This window comes from Malaclemys terrapin, chromosome 15 (genome assembly GCF_027887155.1).
Source record: "Malaclemys terrapin pileata isolate rMalTer1 chromosome 15, rMalTer1.hap1, whole genome shotgun sequence".
In the NCBI taxonomy this organism is placed as follows: domain Eukaryota; kingdom Metazoa; phylum Chordata; order Testudines; family Emydidae; genus Malaclemys; species Malaclemys terrapin.
Genome location: NC_071519.1, coordinates 34,808,373 through 34,833,672, shown reverse-complemented (window position 1 = coordinate 34,833,672; position 25,300 = coordinate 34,808,373). Strand labels below are relative to the sequence as shown.

General features: G+C 43.8%; 2 protein-coding genes across 6 annotated transcripts; one reads left to right on the top strand and one right to left on the bottom strand.

Annotated features, from left to right (window-relative positions):
• Positions 1-360: 360 nt before the first annotated feature.
• On the top strand, positions 361-20,235 carry SLC37A4 (solute carrier family 37 member 4). 5 transcript variants are annotated; one of them, XM_054005847.1, is made up of 11 exons: positions 390-409; positions 1,117-1,222; positions 3,410-3,924; positions 5,869-6,101; positions 8,025-8,268; positions 9,766-9,924; positions 10,943-11,028; positions 14,615-14,728; positions 16,304-16,369; positions 17,541-17,679; positions 18,731-20,235. In XM_054005847.1, the coding sequence occupies exons 3-11, from the start codon at positions 3,777-3,779 to the stop codon at positions 18,895-18,897; spliced, it is 1,356 nt and encodes a 451-aa protein (XP_053861822.1). In that variant the 5' UTR covers positions 390-409; positions 1,117-1,222; positions 3,410-3,776; the 3' UTR covers positions 18,898-20,235. The 5 variants fall into 5 exon arrangements, with proteins under 5 accessions (XP_053861823.1, XP_053861822.1, XP_053861825.1 ...); XM_054005850.1 differs by lacking the exon at positions 390-409 and having other exon boundaries at positions 839-1,222; positions 18,731-18,912; positions 19,337-20,235; XM_054005848.1 differs by lacking the exon at positions 1,117-1,222 and having other exon boundaries at positions 361-409.
• Positions 20,236-20,782: 547 nt separating this feature from the next.
• TRAPPC4 (trafficking protein particle complex subunit 4) lies at positions 20,783-25,260 on the bottom strand. Its single transcript, XM_054005839.1, has 5 exons — positions 25,041-25,260; positions 24,375-24,549; positions 24,025-24,128; positions 22,008-22,134; positions 20,783-21,207 (listed from the first exon to the last, which is right to left on the bottom strand). Exons 1-5 carry the CDS (start codon positions 25,213-25,215, stop codon positions 21,129-21,131), a joined length of 660 nt encoding a protein of 219 aa, XP_053861814.1. The 5' UTR covers positions 25,216-25,260; the 3' UTR covers positions 20,783-21,128.
• Between the last annotated feature and the right edge of the window lie 40 nt (positions 25,261-25,300).

Here is a 25,300-nt window from a genome sequence, read left to right as displayed (position 1 = left end):
CGCCCTGACGGACCTGGGCCCTACCTCTTCCTTCCCCGGCGCGGGGCGGGGCGGGGCGGGCCCCGGGCGGCGAGGGCAGGCGCTGTCCCTGCGCGCTCCGGCAACGGCCGCCCTATGAGGTGCTGCAGAGGACGGGCGGGAAGAGGCCCCGGCTACTTGCCGCGCGCTGCTGGGCCGTAGGCTGCGGCACAATTCTCCCTCAATACCCGCCCACGACGGCGATCCGGCCAATCACCGCAGACGGGGGAGGTGCGGGCGTCCCCTGGTGGATCCCGAGGAGCCCTATCGTCGGTAATGATTGGCAGAGATGGTGACGTACACGGTTCCTGCCCAATAGGCGACCGGCGTGTGGCTAGAGGGACGAGACGGGACTTCCGGGCGGAAGCGGCCGGGCGAAGGGGTCGGAGAGGTACTGTAAGGGGGTTCTGACCCCCAGCTCTCCCCCAGGCAGCCCTTGGCTGAAATGACTTGCCCCCTGCTTGGGTGCCGCGCTCCCGACAACAGACACGTTCTCCGATCGGCCCCCCGCATCCCCAGTCATGTACCCTCCCCCGGAGACAGGCCCCCGGCCACGTGCCCCCAGACATATAAACACCTGTCCCCCCTGGGCCCCCCAGCCACATAACCTCACTCCAGACAGACCCCCGTGGACACCACAGCCATGTAATCCCCCTTCCCACGGACATATACACCAAGCTCCCAGCTACATAACCTCTTCCCTCATGGACCTCTCAACCACGTAACCTCTCTACAGGCCCTCAGCCATCATAACCGCCCCCCCCCCCCCCGGACCTCCTACCCATGTAACCCACACTGCAGACACACACACCGACCAACTCCCTCAGGCATATAACCCCACAGACATACACAGACTGCCTTCCTGAGGCTGGCACATAACCTCACCCACACACAAGTCCCCTTCCCCGCTTAAAGCCTGCAGTCCTTGCCTCATGTTGCCCTCCTCCTGAGCTCAGCAGGAGTGTTATTGCTTTCTGGCATTTTGCTTGGTATCCATTTCCTGGGTGAGCTTTCACCTCAAGGATGAGCAGCTGAAGAGACTTTTATATTTAGTTCTTGCTCCCTCCCAACCCCAGTCCCTTATCTGTATTGATGCAGCTCCAGTTACAGCAATGCAAGCTGCCCTGGCTCCACCATTCATCTAGTCCTTTGGGCTCAAAGCTAACTCAGTGCCTGCTCTGAACCTCACACTTTCCATACTCAGGTAGGGAAATGAATGTTACTATGGAGAAGAATAATGTCTCTGTTAGAGTAAATTCCTGGTGTCAGGAACTTGTGTCTTTGTAAAGTGCCTGGTACACCGTCTGGTGCAGTATATGTAATGATATCAGACTTAGGCAGCATAATATGTTGCATCCCAGTCTTAGTTAAACAGGATGTCTTAATGTTTTAAATACTGTGGATAGATTGTTAAAAGGATTGGGTGAGTTAATGAACCATTATAGGAGTCCCCTTCTTCAAGGCAACATCTGTTCACAAGAGGAGTCTGGAAGGAACCTCCCCCAATCCTCATCCCCATTTGTATGGCATTGAAGAGGTCATTGGGTGTGTTGTGGGGTTGCTCAACTTCTTCAGAAGCATCAGGTTTGGCTGCTGCTGGAGGCAGGATAGTGGACATGAAAGAGGAAGAGGTTAGACTTTTTAGGGCATGGACTGTTTCTTACTGAAGTGCCTAGCATGATGAGGCCCTGGTCACAGTTAGGCCTCTAGGTGCTATTGTAATACAAATAGTAACATGGGCTGATAGTGTTAGCTGTTGATATGGTTAATTTTGCATTGTATCAGTGTGTACTTTGCGTACTGCTCAGTCTTGGTGAATCAAACCATATCACATGCACCATGTAGCCCTACATACTTTTTGCTGATGGCTGTTACATACTTAATAATGCCTAGAAACCACAATGATAGTATGTGGGAAATGCATAGCTAGAGAGAATCGAGTGGCTTTTCTTTTCTGTGTGTGGGCTGATTTTGAAGCAGGCAGGGCTGTCAAGCTGTGACAGATGGAATGAAATGAAGTTTTAATTGTCTAATTGAAAAACACAGCGAAGCCCATCAGAAGAGCCAGATGTTTGTAAAACTGTCTGAAAATTTGAGAGAGTCTTCCCTTGCTGGGTTCTTGCATTTAGAATCAGGTTTCTAGTTTTAGTTTAAAACCAAGTAAACCCTAATGGGGAAAATATGTGAGAAGTGTTTTTAAATTATACACTCAAAATGTTCCTCATTCCTCATGCTTGAAGAGGGGACTGCTGCTCCCTACAGACTTTCCATGCTTGCTGGGAGCTTCTCTGTGGAAGTGCCAGTCTTCAGACAAGACCAACTTTTTAATCTAATTCAAAGGAGAACAATTTTTTAAAAACTGATTAAAAGCCTATATTTATATGCAAAATGAGCTTGAATGCAGTTTCCTTGTTCAAAAAGAGTGCAATTGCTTATGGGCTGAAGACTTGCATCAGAACTCCATGCTTGATTACTTTTCATTGTTTTGCACATCTCTTTGCTCTCTGAATTTCTACATTCATTATTTCTCAGGCCTCATTATGTAGTCGTAGGCAATTAGTGCCCCAATTATCCTTCTGTCTCTATTAATGAGTCCTTATTCAAAATGTAATCTTAGTGTAATTCTGTTGACTTCAGTGGTTTTACACCTGGGATAAATGTTGCCCTGTTCTTTCCTTTTTGTCTTGAACCAAAGTCTTCTGTCCTGTTGCATCTGTCTCTCTTTTGCACTTCCTCCCCCAAATTTTTTTCAGTTTCTTTGCTATTCCAGATACAATATGTTGCTCAGCTATAGTTGCATCACTTTCCTGGAATCTTCCACAGTTACATTTACAGACTAGAGAAAGGGGATTGAATTAGATCCATGCAATCACTTGCAGATTCTGAAAATGTGACAGTCTTAGGTGGGTGGTTATCTGTGTTTTATCCACAGAAAATAACATTAACTGAGAGAATTACAAAACTATCTTGGAAGATACATTTAATTTATTTCTGGAAATGCTTATTACATTAGCATCCTTCAGATTGGATTAAATTTCATCTTCTGTCTACAAATTCATTAGCTTGGGGAGAGGCTAGCTCTGTAATATTGAACCAGCTAAAAGAGCAGAGAAGGTCACAGCTATATAATACCTGTGGAGTCACTGAAAAGGAAATCAGAAACTAAATGTGGATTGCCTGTTGAAGCTGTAGGACTTTAATCTACCCGGTCTGTGCCTTGTAGTGAATCTAGTTTAAGATTGTTTCTGGGAAAGGGATTGATTGTTTTCAGTTTGTCCTGTTTGAGTTCAGAGGTCAGAGGAGAGTTACTGAGCAAGGCTCCTCTAATCTTTTCACTTTGCGTACAGTGCTGCTTATCATAAGCTAACTTTACTTTTTTGTTTTTCTGCAGGTTGATGGTTTTGTCCTGAATGACGAGTTCCCTAAGTTAATCATTCTCCAGAAAGCAGCTGTAAACAAAACTGAGAAGAAAAGAGAACATCAACAAAGCTGTAGCTCTGCAAAATATCCCAGGATGTGAATTCTGATGAAAGTCCAGCCTCCAGTTCAGACACCCTGACAGCTGCTGTTTTACTTTTCCTCATTCAAAACTGCTCTTTTGTTCCAACTTTTATTTACAAGCAGTTGGTATTTTTTTAAATCTTTTATTACAACAATTCACTACAGCTGTGAGCAGAATTTTTAAAAAGCAGGACAAATCCTCCTATCAACAGGATTTTTCTTTTTTTCTTTCTTGGAGATATTACTTTGATTGTACCATGGTGGATAAGGGTTACAGTTACTACCGAACAGTGATATTCACTGCCATGTTTGTTGGCTACACACTGTACTATTTCAATAGAAAAACGTTTTCATTTGTAATGCCCTCAATCATGGAGGAAATAGAATTGGACAAAGATGACTTGGGTAAGAACTTTCTTTGTGATAGAGTTTGTGCATGTTTTCTCTTGGTATATATCTGGTTATGTTGTGTTACCAGAATCTATACATTACATTTATGTTCTATCCGTCTGAAGAAGTGGAGTGAGAAATCACCTACTGTAGAATTTTGATTAATTTCTCCCTAAAAACTCCATCTTTAACATCTAGGCCAAATCTTTATATCTTTATTCATGCAAGTGCCTATAGTGCTACTGACTTCAGTAAGACTGTTCAGGTGAGTAAGGCAAGTTGAATTTGGTCTATATTTTGTAGTCAAAAAATTTGAAGTGGTAGTACATGCTTTGTGTGCCTGAGATATAATATCTAAAAAGGACACTGCCCAGTTAAAAATCCATATATTTTTTTAATGATTTCCTTCCTTGGTTATACCACTTACATTATTTAAAAATAAAGAGAAGTTTTAAAATCAACTGTTGTTGCCATTGAGCTGTTTCATTTGTTGCATTTTTACTCAGCTTGGTCATTCAAAATAATTAATTTCACTTTGTGTGTAGTTAATTTCTCTTTGTAAATCTGAGGCACTAAAAAAATGCTACAGTGTTTGTTTAAAAAACAAACACATCAAAACCTTGGTTTTGTAGGAATTTTTACAAATCCAGAGGGAGACTTCTGTTGAGTTTGAATTTTTTTAGTAGGGTGTTTTGGCCCTAATTGACTTGAAAGTGTCCCCTTTAATTGTTCAGAATGTTCACTTCAAAAATCAGCAAGAGTTGCAGAAATAGAAAATGGAAGAGGCCTGTGAAGTAATTTTGTCTATTCTCTGATATTGTAGACTTGATCTCACATATTGGAAGCTTTTGTTATGTCAAAATAGTCTCAGAACTAAGCAACACATACAATTGAAAGCAATCTCTCTTTGATTCATTAAGCTGAATGGACTCCTTCAAAAATGAGTAGTGAAAAAAACACTGTAACCCCAATTACAGCTTAATGAAACAAATGTAGAGACCTTGTTGAAATATGATCAGGGATGCCATCTGGTTTGGGTCTCAAGAAGACTGTAGATTGAGAGAGATTTGCTAGGTAAAATGTCCCAAACATGGTCTTGTTTGAAAAATTCAGTTGTTTCCTCTAGTCTTGGTGAACCACTATAAGCCTTTAATGCCTAAAAAAAAATTAAATCTGTTCAGTTCAATAGCTTGGCACTTTATTGTGTCCTTCATGTGTCAGTGCTGGGCGTGGAAAGTAAGATTAAGTTGAGGATCTGTTATGCTGATTATCAGAATTTATTGACCTAAGGTGAATATTTGAGACAAAATGTTAGCAGTGCAGGTGGATTTATATGGGAGTTCAATTAATAAACACACAATCCTACATGGATTAACCCTTGGTGCGGAATAAAAGTGTCACAAGGGGAACCAGTGTAGAATAGCTATTCCACACTAGCTGTTCTGGACTTTTTCCCCATGTAACAAGTCCTTAGTCCGATAAACTGGCACAGTTGCCTAAAGAGATTGGGGAAACGCTTCCTTTGGAGATGCTTATTGGTAGCACTAATGTCTCCTCTGTTGTATATCCTTCTTTGTGCTCAATGCTTTATGGTTTACAAACAGCATGGGATGGTTAGGTCTGTAGTTTGGTGAAACTATAAACTTAGTCTCCACAATTATGGTGGAGTTAAAAAAGTCTCAATGTGCTTTGAAGAGAAAAATAAATACTGCTTTCCATAGTCTTTTATGTATATCTCCGTTCAGGTACTAATAATATTAAAGTCTGTATCCTGCTTACAGAAATACTTTTTTGGAAACCAACCAAATAGAAAGCTGTTGTCATTCTAATACCTAGTGGAACTGATTTGTGCCTGAATGACAACTCCTTGAATGTGCTCCAGTAGGAACCTGGCTGAGTTAACCATCTTATTATAAAATGTGTTACTAAAGTGTGCCTTTGGTTTCTAATTTATTGCAGGTCTCATCACTAGCAGCCAGTCTGCAGCCTACGCTATCAGTAAATTCATCAGTGGAGTCCTCTCTGATCAAATGAGTGCCCGCTGGCTTTTCTCATCTGGCCTTCTACTGGTGGGCGTAGTCAATGTTGTCTTTTCTTGGAGCTCTACCGTTACAGTCTTTTCAGGGCTGTGGTTCCTGAATGGGCTGGCACAAGGACTGGGCTGGCCACCATGTGGGAAGGTACTGCGCAAAGTAAGTATACTTTGAAAATCCCTTTTATTGTTGTTTTTTGGCAGGGGTGCAGTCCCAGATTTAAACACCAGGAGTAGTACTTAATTTGTGCCAAGACTAGGCTTGGCAGTTCATATCCCCAGCACTTCTGAGCTTGCTGCGTCAGTTATGAAAGTAAAATGTTGCTTGAACCCTGGCATCTTTCTCATTACAAATTAAGTGCTGACCAGGAGACACTGAATAGAGGATGATACAGGAATGATTGCTTTGTGTGAAGTTCGTAGCAGCACTTGTTCTAACTTCTTCCATAATAGGTACTGTATGGAGAACACTGCAGGGGTCCTTGTGCTAGGACCATAGGTGAATTCACAGCTGTTCCAACTTCTCCTAGCAGGAAGTGCAGTATAGGTAGGGCTCCAGGTGTGCTGTCTGTGGCTGAACTCCCAGCTGCTCTATCCCCTGCCCTTCTTGGAATAAGAGTCTCATATGCCTTCTGCTGCTTAGTTAAGCCAAGAATACTCAAGTTGGAGAGTTATTTATTCTATTCATTTGTTTTAAGTATGAAGTTTTGGTTGCTGATTATAGTTTAATTTGTTAAATCTCCCTAGCAGCAGAATTTGTAATCATGAGAAACCCCAGTTGCTGGATTCCAGCCCCTGAATTCTGAAGATAGAGGCACCATAGCCTCTTCAATCTAGTAGTTGTCCACTGCTGAAAGAAGGAATGATAAGTAAAGTTTGGTTTGAACTGGCAGTGGGTACATGAATTATAAATCACAAGCCAGATCATGTTGCATTTCAGGATATTTTGGGAGAATGATACGTATCCCTTCTGCCCCTAAGAGAAAAAAAATACAGTCTGCCTACACAGAATATCAAGTGACATACAGAACACTGTATGAGCAGGGCTCCTGCTGAATTGTGTGTTTGTTTAGACAGCCACAAATAGATAATTTAGCAGTGTGAAGAAATAAAGCTTGACATTATGAAACTAGGGGCTGGTACCTATGGTTCCCTGTAGAAAAGTTCAAATGACTTAGTCTAAGGCAGGGACAAAGAAGGTGCTTCCATGGAGAAGGTCATGCCCTTCCTTCCATACTAACATTGGTAGGAACCTCCCTCTAAACCAGCAGTCCTATTTCTGTCTCTGTGCAAGACAAATCCTGGCAATGGGATATGTAAAAATGAGGAGGACAGGTGCATGTGAGAGATGGAGGACTGAACAACTAATCACCTGGATATGAGGATTCTCTCCATAAAGCCGTCATGCTTCCTCTGATCTATACTGTGGGCAGTGAATGGAGCTGGGAGGAAGATGCCTTTCACATAGGGCTGTTTATACACAGTAGGGGAAGCTCACTGAAAATGAAGACAAAATATCAAATAACACTTCCAGAAGATTGTCAACAAAGTATTTGAATTACATGGGGCCTGATCCTACTCCCTTTGGCATTAATGGAAGTTGTACCATTGAATCCATTAGAAGCAGGATTGAGTCACAGCAGTCATTCTGTCAGCAAGGGCCCAATTTGTGCGGCGCTCCCTCAACATCCACTGCAGTTAAGGATCAGGGCCCTAAATTTACAAGCTGAAACACTTTGGTTTATCCCCTCATCTGGTACAAAGCAGGCAGACCTTTTCAGGATGACAGCATCATCAAATGAGTTAGAAAACTTCCTGTACCTCCATTTCCTCATCTGTAAATGGGAATAATACTGACCTACTTCACAAGGTAGGGGTCTGTGAGGCATACATCATTAATGTTTGCAAAAAGCTCTGAGTTTCTTAGATGGAAGAGTAAAATATTTTCCAATCTAGTTTTATAAACCTCTATCTGCTAGGATCTGAATTTTCCACCAAGAGACTTAATTGCAGGTTTTAGCAGCTGAGTCTAATTCCCATTCCATGGCACTTTGCTCACACTCTTTCTTTTCCTGTTGCACAGTGGTTTGAGCCTTCCCAGTTTGGGACGTGGTGGGCAATTCTCTCCACCAGCATGAATCTGGCTGGTGGCTTGGGCCCCATTGTTGCTGCTCTGATGGCTCTGCGCTACGACTGGCGCACAACTCTCTCCGTCTCTGGCTTCATCTGCGTGGGTGCCTCCTTTGTTTGTCTTGTCCTGATTAAAAATGAGCCCTCAGACGTTGGGCTACCAAACATTGAACCAGGAACCATGAAAGGGAAAAAAGGTGAGCATTAGACTCCTCATCTTATAATTAAGGAGTGCAGGCAGCAGGAGGAGCAAGAGGAGATGAGATGTTGTACCAAAATTTGATAGTCTGAGTGTCCCTCCAGCTCCTTGGTGCTGGAACAAGCCCTTCTCATTTCCTGAACTTGGTGCTCATCAGCATTTAACTCCAGGCCTGCTTGCAGTCGTATACTGTGAGAACACTTGAGGTATCCTAGTTAGGGAATACCTTGTGTGTGTCATGTGTGTCTTGCAGTATGAAAGTATTGGTGCCCTGGATTGTGCGAAGGACTGTCTTATCATGGAGTCTCGTAGGGCAGGGAAAGATCCTAACGCACTTTCACATCTATTCCCAGCTTTGCCACTGACTCTATGGGACTCTCAACAAGTCACTTCAGCTCTATGTGCCATAGTCTCCCCATCTATAAAATGTCTCTATGTTAATATTTTTCTATTTCCCCTGGGGTCTTAAATTATATATGTCGTGGTCTGAGATCCTCCATGCCAGAGAGGGGCAAAGTAGAGCCTTGTGCGGGACTATTTTTAATCTTGCTCCCAGCCACTCCTGCTATTATGGCAGTAGGCCCTGTGGGACCTGCAGGATCCCAATCCTGCTGCAGGGCTCTACGCTAATCCCACGCAGGGCTGTAGTGCAAAGCATATTATTTGTTCCTTACTGAGCAGCAGAGAGAAGTGCTGCCTTTGGCGTGTCCCCACATGTCTCCAATAAACAGAATTCTGGCTTCTGGTTTGAGCGGACTCTGCTCAACATTTGGTGTCCTGAACTAGGACATCTAGTTAATAAATGTTGCATCATGTCCAATTAATTGAACCTTCTCTTGAGAGCAAAAGGGCTTGAGGGTTGTTGCAACACAGGGACTGTCACTGGATTTAAAAACCTACAAAAACGTATTTAAAGTACTGACTTCTGTATTGCCCTGTAAACTTTTTGCTGCCGGAATTGGCATTTGATAATTGTCATGGGAACATAATTGCTACCACAATGTATTTTGGGGATATGAGTGTTAGCAGACATAAATGGCAGGTTCATGTAAGAACTGAGCAGCTAGCTTAAATGCAATGTCCTTTTTTGGATGTATGCAGCTTCTTTCACTGACTAGTGAAGAGGACTAGAAACAAAATCTGGAAGAGCAGACAATATGTTCTCCACCATCCTCTATCGGAAGTGTTCACTGGGAATCACAAGACAGCAGAGTTATGGAGAATAAAATGTAGCTTATTGATGTGAGCTTTTTAATTAAGTGGAATAAATACCATGGACAGGTTTCTTTGTGCACAGCAAATGGGTGGTAGCAATGGCCGATCACCTCTAGTTATTATGCACTATTTCTACATTTAGAAAAGCCTTACTGTTACAAGGCTGCTCCCACTGCACATAGAATCTGCTCACAGATCATCCTACCCCACTGCTGGGTTGATTGTGTCCTATTGCTATGTCCAAGCGATGTAATGGTGTTTCTACTAATTCTCCTTTCAGGCTCATCGAGAGATGACAGCACCCTGGCAGAGCTGCTACTCTCGCCATATCTGTGGGTACTCTCGACTGGCTACCTGGTTGTCTTTGGGGTAAAGACATGCTGTACAGATTGGGGTCAGCTCTTCCTGATTCAGGAAAGAGGACAGTCTGCTCTTGTGGGTAAGATACAACAGACTCATTTTAAAGCTTAAGGCTCTGATTTTCAAAGGTGCCTTAAGGAGCAAGGTGTCCAATTCCCATTTTAATGGCATCTGAGTGCCTTTGAAAATACCAGTCCAGATTATTAGGGTTACTGAATGGCACAGGGGAATGGTCAAGAAAGGCATGCACTTTCTTATTAGGTCACAAGTTCAAATTCAGCCCAGGCGTGTAGTAACCAATAGTGCTCATCGGCTATTTGGTGGCATATATGAAATGAGTTTGTGTGTCTGACCAGTTCCTAATGATCAAGTGTCCATGACCAAGAAACCCCCAGCACAAAGGGCACAAATTGGCTCCTTTGTAGAGACTCCAGGGACTGACTAAGTCATGGTGATTGAACAGTCTTCTTACCTCATCCAATGGGTCCTCTTAGATCAGGGGTTCTCAGACTTTTGTACTGGTGACCCCTTTCACACAGCAAGCCTCTGAGTGGCAACCCCCCTTATACATTAAAAACACTTTTTTTTATATATTTAACTCTATTATAAATACTGGAGGTAAAGCGGGGTTTGGGGGTGGAGGCTGACAGCTCATGACCCCCCCATGTAATAACCTCGCGACCCCCTGAGGGGTCCTGACCCCGATTGAGAACCCCTGTCTTAGATCAATGTTGGGGCACACTGGCAGGGAGACAACGTGTGAGAGAAGTGTGCCACGCTGCTGCCTGGTTTGCACCTGCTCTGTGGACAGAGAATTTCAGTCTCCTGGGCTGTTGGTGTGGCACTACCCACTAGCTCTTAATTCAAACACTACTTAACTAAAAACAACAAACAATATCAGATGCTCTGAGAAGAACTGGGGAAACTGAGAGACAAGGCAAAGTGTAAGCATTTTAGGGCTAGTTACTCCATTCTCCCTGATACTGCCTTTATACTGAACTACTCCCTGTGCACAAACATAAATCATTAATAAGAAATTGTTTTGGTGTTTCCTCCCTGGACCTGATTGCCTAACCACCCCCCATCCTATGTTCTAGGAAGTTCTTACATGAGTGCCTTGGAGATTGGGGGCCTGGTAGGAAGCATTGCTGCAGGGTACCTTTCTGACAGAGCAGTAGCACGGGTAAGTAGCCTGGAACCTTGTCCATTCCATTATTCTCAGTAGCGAAGCTGGTAGATCTCCGTGCAATAACTGGAATGTCTGGTAACTCTGAACTTGGAAGTACCAGGGGCGAGAGAACTGCAAAGGTGAGAGGTTGTCGCGCTGAGGATGTAAAATGCAACCTTCCTGGGTTGCCAAGGGATGCTGATGCAGATTCACTGACACTTTAAAATAGTTTATTTTTTCTTTCTGTACACTTCAGAAGATACAAAAACTTTTATTTCTAACAGCTGGGATTTTCCAACAGACTGATGGAAGTTAAGTGCCTATCTCATTTAGGCTTCTTTGAAAATTGGAGTCATAGATTCATAGATTCTAGGACTGGAAGGGACCTCGAGAGGTCATCGAGTCCAGTCCCCTGCCCGCATGGCAGGACCAAATACTGCCTAGACCATCCCTAATAGACATTTATCTAACCTACTCTTAAATATCTCCAGAGACGGAGATTCCACAACCTCCCTAGGCAATTTGTTCCAGTGTTTAACCACCCTGACAGTTAGGAACTTTTTCCTAATGTCCAATCTAGACCTCCCTTGCTGCAGTTTAAACCCATTGTTTCTGGTTCTATCCTTAGAGGCTAAGGTGAACAAGTTCTCTCCCTCCTCCTTATGACACCCTTTTATATACCTGAAAACTGCTATCATGTCCCCTCTCAGTCTTCTCTTTTCCAAACTAAACAAACCCAATTCTTTCAGCCTTCCTTCATAGGTCATGTTCTCAAGACCTTTAATCAGTCTACATGCTCTGTGCCCAGCGGTGGGGGTAGGGAGTATGGGCCCACACCATACCAGAGGTGGTCATTCTCAAAATCATTTTCTGTTCCTTGCCTCCCCCAAACTTCTGAAACTGAATCTGATCTGCTGTGGTTTTGCAAAATACAAACCAAGGTCTGTCCCATACAAAGAGTTGGGGTAGGTGGACATAGGTCCAGTCCATTAAAATGTTTGATAATTTCCAAATCAACGAGTCAACAAGCATATGGAAACTTGGCCTGATGGGTGTGGTCAGAGGCCTAGGACTGCTATGCTGGAGTCCTGTACTAGGCTAGGTCTACACTACCCGCCTGAATTGGCGGGTAGAAATCGACCTCTCGGGGATCGGGACGCGACAATCGATCCCCGAATCGACGCTCTTACTCCACCAGCGGAGGTGGGAGTAAGCGCCGTCGACAGGAAGCCGCAGAAGTCGATTTTGCCGCCGTCCTCACAGCGGGATAAGTCGGCTGCGATATGTCGAATTCAGCTACGCTATTCACGTAGCTGAATTTGCGTATCTTAAATCAACTCCCCCCTGTAGTGTAGATGTACCCTTAGTGAAGGTAATCTGGGATTTATTACTGTCAGTAGTGGCACCGTCTAGCATTCAATTGGTGTAGGGGAGGCATAACATATATTGTGTTGTGGCAAAGCTCCTGCTGGGGCCCTTTTCTAGATAATGGAAATAATAAACATTACTTTAAAGCAGAGCAGCACAAAAATGGGTCTATACTGTGAAAGTCACTAGCTGAGACTTTCCAATGTCACCTTGGTCTTGTGTGATTAGTAGACACTTCTGCAAAGAGATAAAGCTACCTATGAGAAACACATTCATTCACATGATAATATAGAGACCAATATACACTAATCTAGAGCTCATTGGTTTAATTCACAGAGTTTTGTGCAACCCCACTTCTCCAGTTCACTTCTTGTGGGTATGCACCCCTTCACTTTTGCTCTCAGATTCTCATTCAAACAAACCCCAAAACACAAAGTGAAACCTCACCTGAAATTGTTAGAACAAACAAGCAGTTTCCACCCAAAATAGTAGTTCACCTGACTCAAAACTCGGTTAGGGTAGTCAAAGACTGGAGGTTTTAATGAAATTGAAAACCAGGTGAATTTTGCCTGGTTTTGTTACAAGTTTATCACAGCCCTATAATCAAATCATGCCTCTGGTGTCCATAAGAGAGAAGCTTTGAGGAGATTTATATAGGTCACTCAAACCAATTTAGATTATAACATCTTGTAACGTTACCGTTTTATTCCTGGGGGAATTCAATTCATCTGTCTCGCATCATTTTTAATTTTCCCGCCTAAATTGTTTTCTTGCCTAAGCGCGGCAGTTCCGCCTTTTGTCCACCAGAGGCCGCTGTGGCGCCAGAAAAACCTGCTGCGTTCTAGCCCCACGACGGCCTCTGGTGGGCAAAAGGCAGAACTGCCGCCCTTCTTAGGTAAAATGTATTTTATGCGGGAAAATACAAAATTCTATGTCCAGTGCGGTAGAATTCCCCCAGGAGTAGAGTTCATCACAACTCCCTGCCCGCAGAGCCACACAGGGCTGCTGTGGGGTCACAGACAGTTTCAGAATGGCTAGTGGAGGGGGACAGACTGGAGCATGGGCTCAGGAGCTAGTGGGGTGACAGTGTTGAGTCTGTAGACAGGGGAGCAGGGCTGTAGAGACCCAAGGGGATGGCGGACAGGGGCAGATGTGCCTGACTGAATGGGAGAGGCTTGGGGTCAGCCAGGGTCTGCATGGGGAGGCAACCCAACACCCTCCGGGTTCACTCCCAGGCTCTTTCCCATTCCCTCAGCTTTTCTGTTACCCTGACTCCCCCAAGCCTTTGCACTGCTTCTGACAGGTGCAGAAAATACAGTTCTGTACTGTAATTTAAAAGAATTACACAAAGTTCTGTACTAATATGCCTAGTAAGCAATCTATTTGTCAAAAAAAAAAATCAGAATTTTCTTTTGGTGTGTATTGTTACAGACATACTTGCTGACAGATGTTTTGAAATAAATTACCAAAATAATTGTAACTGGCATGATTATATTGTGTTATTTTGACAAATAAAATATGCAGAATGTTGCAGAATTTTCAAATATTGTGTGCAGAATTTTTAACCTTTTGGTACATAGTTTTTAATTTTTTTGGCACAGAATTCCCCCAGGAGTACCATTTGCAGGATTGGACTGCAAAACACAAGGCCATAAAAACATTAATTATACAGATATCAGTTCTGGTGTCCACACTTTAAAAAGGATGTTGAAAAATTGGAAAGGATTCAGAAAAGAGCTACAAGAATTGTTAGAGATCTGGAAAACATGCCTTAGTGAGAGATTTAAGAAGCTCACTCTATTTAGTTTATCCAAAAGAATGTTAAGAGGTGGCTTGAGCATGGTCTACAAGTACTGTTACGTACGTTGGGGAGATTAAAAGAAGGCTCTTTAATCTAGCAGAAAAAAACATAATGAAATAGAGTGGTTGGGAGCTGAAGCCAGACAAATCAACTAAAAGTAAGGTCAGAGAGAATAATTAACCACTGGTACAACTGACCTTGTGACATAGTGGATTCTACATCATTTGGAGTCTTCTGGAAAGACATCAGTCTTGATTTATAGATATACTGTATCTCAAACAGAAATTATGAGCTTGAAGCAGAAATTACTGGGTGATGTTATGTTATGCAGATCATCAGTCCCTTTTGTCCCTAACTTCTGTGAATCAGTTGGCATTAGTAACTCACATTTTTTGTGTGCATTCTCTCTCTCTGTTCCAATATGTATTACAGGTGGGTCTATCAAGTTATGGGAATCCTCGGCATGTGCTCCTGCTTTCCATGATGGCGGGAATGTCTGCTTCGATGTACCTTTTCCGGGTCACAATCACAAGTGACTCTCCTAAGGTAACCCATGCACAAGCAGTTTATTCTCATGTAGCATGTGGTGTGACAGAAGCATTGATCAGTTTAACTTAGATCAGGGGTTCTCAAACTGGGGGTCAGGACCTCTTAGGGGGTCGCAGGGTTATTACATGAGGGGTCACGAGCTGTCAGCCTCCACCCTAAACCCCACTTTGCCTCCACCATTTATAATGGTGTTAAATATATTTTAAGAAGTGTTTTTAATTTATAAAGGGGGTCGCACTCAGAGGCTTGCTATGTGAAAGGGGTCACCAGTACAAAAGTTTGAGAACCACTGATTTAGATGGTGGTGAATATTCTTGCACTCAGGCATTGACTAGCATATGTTACAGGAGGGGATTCCTGTATTGTGGGATTGGAAGTTCTTCATAAAAATGGTAGAAGTTTGATGGCATGTTATTTTTTTATTTGAGGACTGACAGTATGCTCAGTGCTGATCAAATAAAGGAAGACCCAAACCCATCTGAAAGAGTTCAGTCTAGCTATTAGCAAAGCATGCTCAAACACTAATAATGATTTCTGGGACTCTGTTGAAACCTGTAGCTCTTGATCTGACTTCATAATCATTTTTGTAAATGACTGTACAAAATTCCAGGGCATCCTCTTTGACAGATTTATAAAATGTATAGTAGTATAGCTTTCTGGAGCCCTATTTCAGAACCACCATGTCTGATCTGGAAGTTATGGGTTTTATCTGCAGCTGAGAAATTTAAAGAAGCATTGACAGCCTGAAATCTAGTCAGTTTCACTAACTCAACTAAAAATAGCTCCAGGGTCCTAAGCTTGCCCCAGAGTCCTTAGCCAATTTGGGTGATTTTATTTTCACAAATAGTTTTTTTTTCCCCCCTCTCCCTTCTGCTGTGTGAAGCTCCCACAGATGAGGAGAGACTGTTTCCACTGCAGAGTCAAACTGACTATACATAGTGCTGCTAAATGTACAAAGTAAACAAACTGAAATAGAGAAAATGTCTCCTCTGCTCTCTTTCAGTTAAGTTATCTGATGTGTTGTGTGTAATAGTGTAACAAGGTGGCAGGGATAAAGGCTCTTCTGGTGAGCCACCCTGTTGGCAGGAATTAGAATCCTGCAAAAAACTGCTGAGTAAGTACTGCTGGTTGCTTGTGGCAAGTGCTGCTTGTTAGCTCCAATAGGATATAAGGGAGGTGGAACCAGCTGTCAGGAGAAAGGGAATTGGGGTCTGAGACAGCTGTCTCTGCAGGGAAACTATAGGAACAGTTATGACAAGGAGAAAGTTTAGTTTGAGGTTTATGTTATGGTGGTGATTCAACTTCCAATAAAGTCAAACCCCAAGAAGGTGGTAAGTTTGAACTTTGACTATGCAGGGTGGTGTGGGAACTCCACCTGTTCAGATAGCAGGCAGAGGAGTGTTTAAGCTGATGGTATCCCTTTTAATGTTGAGAATTTTGTTAGTAGCAAGTCTGGCAGTTCTCTGCACCAACCCCTGATATTTGTGTGTTCTGTCTCTCTTTCCCTGATGGTTGCGAAATAAATGGAATTTCACTTCTACCCTTCTTAATGTTTGCTCACTTCTCCCTCAGGAAAACGACTTCTGGATTGTAGCCTTGCATCCTCTCGCTGCCCTCACAGGCTTAACAGAACAGGAGGTTTCTGCCTTGTCTTTCTCTCTCCCCTTCTGCCTATTTCTACTTTTACTGACTCTTTCCTACTCTGAAAGGTTGGTTAGTTCAACAGGATTTATAACCAGGGCATTATGAAGAGTGCTGTAAGTTTTCTGAAAGAAGCTTCATAATTTCATATTACTAAACTAACTGAATCTAATAAAACCAGTTCTAAAACACTGATAGGTTCTGGGGATGTTTACTCTTTAGATGAGATAATCAGTCTGCACAACTATTAATAGAAGTCTTGTGGCTAAGGCACAGGACTTGGGATTCCAGACCTGGCTTCTATTCCTGCCTCTGCCATTGACTTCCTTTTTGACTTTTGGCAAGTCACTTCCCGTCCTCCTTTTTGCCTCAGATTCCCAAACAGTAAGATGGGGATAACACTTTATGCCCAATAGGGATGTTGAGGCTTAATTCATTAATAGTTATACAGCATTTTGCGATCCTGATGGAAAGCCTTAAGATGGGCAAAGAATTATAAACCCTTTATGGGCCTCAGATTGGTGTCATTGCTCACGTACTTTTCAATGCCAATTTTTTTTAGCATAAATTTCAACCTTAAGAGTCCATGTTCAGGCAGACTACCTTTTAATATAACATTGCAGGATTTTCAGCTGACAAAATAATGGGGATGCCTCAAAACAGGTATAAATGCCTTTATCAACATGTCTCTGAAACTATAATGCCCTTTAACCAACACTTCTCAGAATGATTTTTTTTTTAAAGATTACTATGCAGTAAACACCTTCTCTGTGTCATTTCACTGTAACTTAAAGCGTATTAAATAGAACTTTGACAAAACACAGCAACCACGTCTTCCTTTTTAGCGTGTTTCATATTGAGTCCTGGCTATGTGACAGTTCAGATGGCTATTCAGAACCATAGATAAAAACAAAGTTCTTGCTCGGAAGCTGATAATGTGCTAGCCAATGCACTCAGGGATGCATTCAATTATAAACCATCTTACAAACGTGTGGCAGAGCAGACTCTGTTTCACATGGTTAGACTTTATATCCACTGGCCAGGGAAGCAGCGTCAGCCAGAACAATGTTTAGTTTGTAGACAGGGCCCTATACATTTAGCCAATGTCTAACCAATAGCAGTCAAATTTAGGGATCCTATTCTGATTATTCTTTGCTTGTGTTGATAGCTGTGGATACTGATTCTAGGAGCCATCTTTGGGTTTTCTTCTTATGGACCAATTGCATTGTTTGGAGTGATAGCAAATGAGAGCGCACCTTCCAACCTGTGTGGCACCTCCCATGCTATTGTTGCACTACTGGCCAATGGTGAGTGATACTCCCTCCCCCTCACACTCAAACCTCAGAACCTTTATTCTGTAGCAGCAAGAAGCCCCAGTTCCTGATTATCTTAGTCTGGCAAGATGAGATTTCAAATTGGCTCTGAAATTCTTGATATGATTAATTGCTACTTAGTGATATGAAAGGGTGTGTCTCAAGCAGCGCATCTGAGAGAATTGGAAGCGAATGGCTGTGCAATTGAGTCTGTTTATTCAACAAATTAAGTGGGTCTCTGAAGACCTAAGACTGTCACTGAGCAATCTCTTCCCTAATCTCATGCTTGATTCTCAAAATGTTTCATTCTGCTGCCCACCATGAAGGGCTCTGTGGGCCCCATTGAAGACTGCAGTCTGTACAAAACCTTTGGAGACTGCAGATATCCATTTTCTTAACTGGTTGGATTTAGAGATGAATAAGGAGGACAAATGTGAAGTGCATCTTTTGTGTTGGGCCTTCTGGGACCTTGGTCGTCATACGTCACCTTTAAAGACTTCTTGTTAAAACTCCTTACCATTGAAACCTGGGCCTTTACCAGTCCAGTGAAGATTTAAAGATAAAAGTCCAGTGTGTAGAGGGTTAACTTATTATCAGCTGCTTGTGCCGTGACAGGTTGCGACTCGTTCCTTGCTTTCATAATAAACATTTGTAAATACAGATAATTGCAACCACAAAACTTGTATCTTCTCTGGTAGCTGAATAGGAATAATTTGCTCCCCTGAGTTTTCTGGCAGTGAAAACCTCCAATTTGGAGGAAAGCGTGACCATAGCCCATTCACTGAGCAACCCTGAAGGAGTGACCTCAAGAAAAGAGTCTGGGCTACTGAGTGACTAGCTCTTTTTCCCCAGGCAGGACAGAATTGTTCTCTACTGTATGTTATAGTGCTTTGTCCACTGTTTAAAATATCTCAAGCTATCTGGCTTGAAGCGTTTTTATAAAGGCAAGGACCAGCACAAAGGACACTGTCAGTAGGAGAAACTGTAAGGTTCTGCTGCTATTAGGGACTCTAACTCTGTTCTCTTTTCCCCATTATCCTTGCAGTTGGTGGTTTCCTGGCTGGACTGCCTTTCAGTACTATAGCCAAGCACTACAGCTGGGCCACAGCCTTCTGGGTAGCTGAAATAACATGTGTCATCAGCACCATAACCTTTTTCTTGTTACGGAACATCCGCACCAAGATGGGTCGGGTGCCCAAGAAGATTGACTAAAGATGAGCTGCAAAGGTATTAAGGATGCTCCAGATGGTATCTAGGGATGGCAAATGACTACTCACTGGCCCGGTACTGAGTTTCCTACCAATGCAGCCTAGATCAGAATATTTATCAAAACTTCATTTAACTTTAATCATATTCCTGTTTAGAAAGGCACAAGATCTTCAATGGCTGTTATGTTTAATGCCTACACAATTTTTGGTTGTTCAGTTATAGTTTACATCTCATGACCTCACTTTACCTCTTACTTAAAGTACTGGTAGTCTTGATTGCTAAGCTAGGAGTACTGCAGAAGACTGGTATCTGGTACCTGCCTAGCCTTCTTGCTGCTGGCCTCAGATGTAGTGTTACTCTCAATTCATCCTCATTGCTTACAGAAGTATTCGAGTTAGCCAGCACTGAGCCTATTTTCATTTACCTCCACTTGCTGTTGTAGGTGCAGCTGTGACCCAGCTTAATCTGCCATGAGCTACCTGCTGTGTCTCCCTCCCCAGAAGCAGAGACTGCTAGCCTATTACTAAAGAAAAACACTGCTTCCCCAGCTATTGTCAGAGACTGAACAGTTACTGGTCCACGTATTACTGCAGATCCCTGCCATTGCAGCAAAACTGCTCCCTTTTCAGTAACAGCAACTGAGTAAAGTTCTTGGAACTCCATTCAAAAGATGGAAGTACTGTACAACAGTTACTTTTTGTTGTTAAATTAGTCACCATGGCTAACCTCACAGTATTAGTGAACTGCAAAACAGATGGTTAACACCAAATAGAATAGTACTTCCTGGAGTACCAAGGAAATTGGTTCAGGAGTGTATGCAGTAACAGCATTAGACTCGTACACACTTTGTACAGCTCCTCTCTTTCTGCATTATCTAGAAAAGTCTTTAAAAGAGATTTTTATCCTAGGTTGTAGATGATTATTTCTATAAGTAACATAATTAATGCTATTGTCAGGTGAAAGTGTAAATTTCTAATGGCTCCAGTTCGCTGAACCAGGTACAGCATTTTTAGGTTAACCTACAACAGAGGGGCTGCTTACTATTATGAATGCTTGTTAGCAGGAGCATTGCTCCGTGGTAGTAAATATGTCATATGTTAACAGACTTTTCTTATCAGGATTTGTGTGTGTGTTCTCTGCAGGGTTTTAGTTATTTAGAATGCCTGTAGGAAAGCAAGAAGCTCAGCAGCCACCACTGTAAAGCTACCTTCACATAAGATTGTTCTGTCAGTCCTAACAAAATGGCTAAATAGTGTACAAAAGTAAACTACATTTGGTACTTAAGCATGAGTATTATGAAATACTGTTTACCAACTGGGAAATAAAAATGGAGCACTGCAATGGGAGCATGAGATTTCTTGGGCAAAGGGACCAAGAAAAAAGGGTGAGCTCTTCCCCAGAGGCCAGTACTAGCTGCAGGACATTCTTCTTTCTACCCTGAGCAGCCTTAGTGAGAAGCAGTCATTTTATGTTGCCCTTCCTGCTGTTATTCCTCAGAAGAGCTGTGCAGACACAAAGGAACTTCTTTTTTCACTTTATTAATTTCACCCACGTCCCCTGCTTGAAATCCATTATTCCTGTTTACAGAGAGGTAAGCTGAAGTGTTGCCTTCCACTGGGGTTCTGGACACAGTAAAGCACAGCTTAAGCTAGAATAGTTTCAGATGGTAAAACAACACCAGCATGACAACCAGGCTGCATGTTTTCACTAGTTCATACTAGCTCTAGCAGGAGTGAATGCATCCAGTCCAAGAATTAATCTATCCATACTTTAAGGGAATGTTTATTACTTGTACATCCAAAGTAACCATTTGTCTGAGCCATAAATTAAAGCTGCAGAGAATATATATATATATATATACATACATATATATACATACATATATATATACACACACACACACACACACACACACACGTAAAAAAAAAAAGGGGGGGGGGGGAAGTATAACTGAGGTTTTACCACCATGTTGTGTCTGATCTTCCTCTGTGTTACAGTGACAGCATTAGAGCTGCAATCGTAGCTTCAGCCACATATACCCTTTCTTAGCTATAATAAAAACATTCACTGTTAAGCAAAGGTGAATTCCACACCCATGGAATAAAGCAGCATTTCTGGAGATGATAAAAGCAGTTTGGGACCTCATGACCTCCTCTCTTGCTGCTGTAGCCAGAAACAGGATCCTGAAAAGGCTGGCTAGTGAGGAGAGGCCCCATGCTGACACTGGAAGAGTCCTATGATCCTGGTCCAAATGGTCCAGCTTTTTCTGCTACCTCCAAAGCAAGTTTCAAGTTCTGATCGAACAGCTCACACCTGAAATATTCACAGAAATACAGGCATCAGAATCGGGTGACAATCTCCATCTACAACTCAAAACATACGGGTGTTTTTAATCAGAGAACAGTTAGCTCAAAAACATCCCCATTCCTGCACCAGCTTCTCTTCCATTCCATTCTCTGCTAAGGGCAACTTTTTGAATCAAAAGACTGATTAACAAAGTGAGTTCAGCTTTCTTATTTGACATGCCAAAACAGTTTAAAAAACAAAGCTTAATTGCCACTTTTATAAGGGTTAAAAGTGCAATAGGGGCCCTGCCAAGAGAGAGCATGTCACATTGCTCAAATGGAACAACTCCAGAGGAGGTTTCCTCCAGCCTTTTGTAGAGGACAGGAATCAGACTGGTGTCCTTGGAAGACCTTCTCCAAGAACTTGGCGGCGCTGAAGCTCATTATGGAATTTAGTTTAATCATACAAAAAGTTAGGTTTTTGATTGACACAGACACTAGTTTTGTTTGAGGCACAAAGTAGTCAGGTATGCTACTAGAACTCCAGTCAGCAGCCCAGGTCAAAAGAGAACCCAGCAATCTTAGGTTTATTTTTAGTGGATAGACTCAGGGAATGGGAGCTAAAGACATGGGGTCTGCTTCCAATTCTGTCACTGTCCAAGTAACCTCAGACAGTAAAATCACCTGTCTGCTTCCCCACCGTAAAATAAGTATGTCTTCTCTTCCACAAAGGGGGTCGTATTAATGGTTGCACAGTGCTCTCAAAGTGGAGAGCTGAGCAAGTGCTAAGTACCTTGTTATTCTACACATCATCTGCCTACTCCCTACCTGATTGGCATCTCCAGTGAGTAGAAAGGATTTTTCAGAGCAAAGTCAGAATAAATCTCATAGATCTTTCGCAGAAGGGACTCTATCCCAGCTTGCCGTGGATCAGCAAGCACCACAAATTTGATCCCTGGAGCCATAATGAAAAGTATTAGCATAGACTACACGCAAACTGCAAAGGTAATAATACTATGAAATATATTCCCAAATATAATTGAAAAGCCCTCATTTACAGGAAGGACGGGAGAGCAGCTGACACCATCTGAAGAATATTTAAAACTTGCCTTGTTTAAATTATATAGAGAAAGATTAATGACTGAGTAGTGTATTTTAGCAAGCTACCATTCAGGGTGTCAAGTATCAGAGGGGTAGCCATGTTAGTCTGGATCTGAAAAAAGCGACAGAGTCTATAAGGTGCCACAGGACTCTTTGTTGCTCCATTCAGGATGCGATTTTACTTTTAGAGCACAGAGCATATTTTGTAACATTGCTACCGTGCCTATACACTTGAGCACCTCTAGGGGAATCTTGCACTTCAAGCACAGGCTGGGTTTTATTTGCAATTCCTCAACTAGATTCCAGACTTTAAAGACATGTTGGCCAATTGAGGCATAGACAAGACAAGCTAGTTTCCCTTGCTGTAAAGGGGATAATTCCTGGGTGGTGAGTAAGCAGTTGCGGGTTAATTCATATTTGTGAGGTACTTTGCCATTTTAGGACGAAAGGCACTAGAAAAGGGCAAAAAACAATTATTTCAGTATTCAGTTAGGGAGCACCAGAAGTATACAAAAGGATTTACAAAGAGCTGATGGGCCTCTATCCAGAGGAACTGACAATCTAATTCAGAGAAATACCATATGAATAAAGATCAAGCACAAAAGCAGTACTTTTGCAGCAATATACAAGTCTAATAAATACTCCTGAGGGCATTCGGCGCACAATATTTTGAAATTCTGCAAGTTTTGTCAATAAATAAATGCAGAGGCTCCAGCATGGCAGTGGGGAAGACGCTGCAGCCTCCCCACCCTGGGGACACAGACTCCGTGTTGAGGCTGCACCTGACCCTGGGGGGAGGGAAAAGAGAGATCTGGATGCACAGAGGCTCAAGCCGGGGGGGGGGGGGGGGGGGAAGGAGTTTCCAGATGCAGGGGCAATGGGGCTCTGCAGGGGCTTCCAGGTGAATGTGGTTGGGGGCTCAGTGGAGGGGTCTGGGTGTGCGAGTCTGAGCAGGGGGTCTGGGTGCTGTGGGAGTGGATCTTGGTGGGGGTCTGGGTGCAGCTAATTGGGGGTCACTGGCATGGGAGTCTGGATGTCGGGGCTTAGGATGGGGCTCATCAAGGTAGGGGTCTGAGTGCAGTGAGCTCAGTGGGGGGTGGTCTGGGTGCAGGGGGCTCCAGATGCAGGGGTTGAGTTTCAATGGGGTGGGGTTTGGGTATGGAGGGATAGGGGGGTTCTGAGTGTATGGGATGAGGCTTGGCAGGGGTGTCTAGATATGGGAGGTCCAGATGCAACAGGGGTTGGGTGGATGGAGGAACAGCTCCCTGTACAGCGACCCCTCTCCCCTCAGCTGAGGAGTTATGGGGGCAGGAAGCAGGGGAGGATACTGAGCTTCCTGCAGCTGGGGGTGGGTCTCACACAGCCCCAACCACTCCTTGCAGGGGAAGAGGAAGTCCTGTCTTCTCCTGCCTCCGGCCCAGCCAGGACTAGCAGCTGATCCTGGCTCAGGGTAGGAGCCACTGGCTGGAGTGTCCCCAGCCCTGTGGTGATTTACCTCTCTGCCAGCTGCCTGAAACAATGTACCTGCACAGCTAGGGAGTGGTGCGTGACTGCTCTTGCAGCTTCCCTGTCAGGAAGTCATTTTTCTGCAGGGAAGCAAAGAAATCTGCAGGTGTCATTAATTCTGAGCATGCACAGATTCCCCCCAGGAGTAAATAAAGCAATTTGTACTTGTCTTTTCAGAGTGAGGGAGAAACAGCCTCAAGGCTGAACTAACAGGGATAACATGATCAGTAAGTCTTACCTGTTAAGGTCTGAAAACAGTGTAGTTTAAACGTGTCTGTTTCTAACATCTCAATACCAGAACTCCCCAGCTCAGGAGACAACTGGGACCCAATTGCAAACAACCTTCACAAACAAAGGGAAATTATTTAAGTCTAACACAAAAGATGCCTCTTCAAGTTACTAGGGATATGATAGTGTATACTGGGTCCCTTCTCCACCCTCAATTTGTCTTTGGGAAGTGTACCTTCTTGGGGGCAAGGAATGTGTCTTCCTCTGGGTTTGGCCAGTGCCTCACAAATGGTGGACATTACTACATCAGTGCCATGGTAACCAGGGCACAGAGAGCTAGACTTCCCAGTGCAAACTCACGAGTGGAACATGGAGGCCAGCATGAGCTTCTCATTGGAGGAGAGGCGAGGCCGGCCAAAACGGATGGACACGGGGTAGTTGGTAGGGTTGCCAAGGTACTCCAGCACCTCCTTCCCGTCAGCAGTGTATTTCCCATTCACATCAATGCCATTGATGGAAAGCACAGCATGTCCAACTGAAGGAAGCAAAGGGAAGAATCAGAGCTGAGGCTTATTTGCTTTCAAATGAATATCGGAACTAGGAACTCCAATAGCAGACCTGACCACTGGCCTCTCTAGACCTGTCTTTAGGAGGAATCACTATTAGAGTATTTATGGCTTAGCACAGCCACCGTTAAAGTGTAAATAGTGTCATGACGCTACTTCCCAGCCCGCAAGCACAACCAATGTGCCCCAGTATCTCCCAAAAGCACAACCCCCCCCCCAACACCTCTCCAGTGAGCACAGCCCCCGAACCTCCCCAGTGGCCGGTACCAGCGCCCCAACCCCCTAGTAGGCACCGTCCTCCCCCTCCAGCAGCCGGTACCGGCACCCAATCCCTCCAGTGCCCTCGGCGGGCGGTACCAGCCCCCTACCGGCCACAGCTCCCCCCCGTGGCCGGTACCAGCCCCCTCGGCGGGCGCTACCAGTACCACAGGCCTCCTGGCGCCTCCGGCCGGACACCCACCCCGGATGCTGTCCCGCTGCCCGAACGCCACCACCACGCGCTCGTCGTGCAGCTTAAGCACCAGGTCCAAAGGGAAGCTGAACGTTTTCTCGGTCTCGGATCGCGGCGCGTAGTGATCCAGCTGGTAGATGAGGCCGCCGGCCTTGTTCACAACGTACACGCTGAAGATGGCCATGTCGGCTCCCGTCAGCTCAGGGCACTTTGGGAGATGTAGTTCTACGTAGCAGCGCAGTGCATTGTGGGAGAGACTATTATTTCCG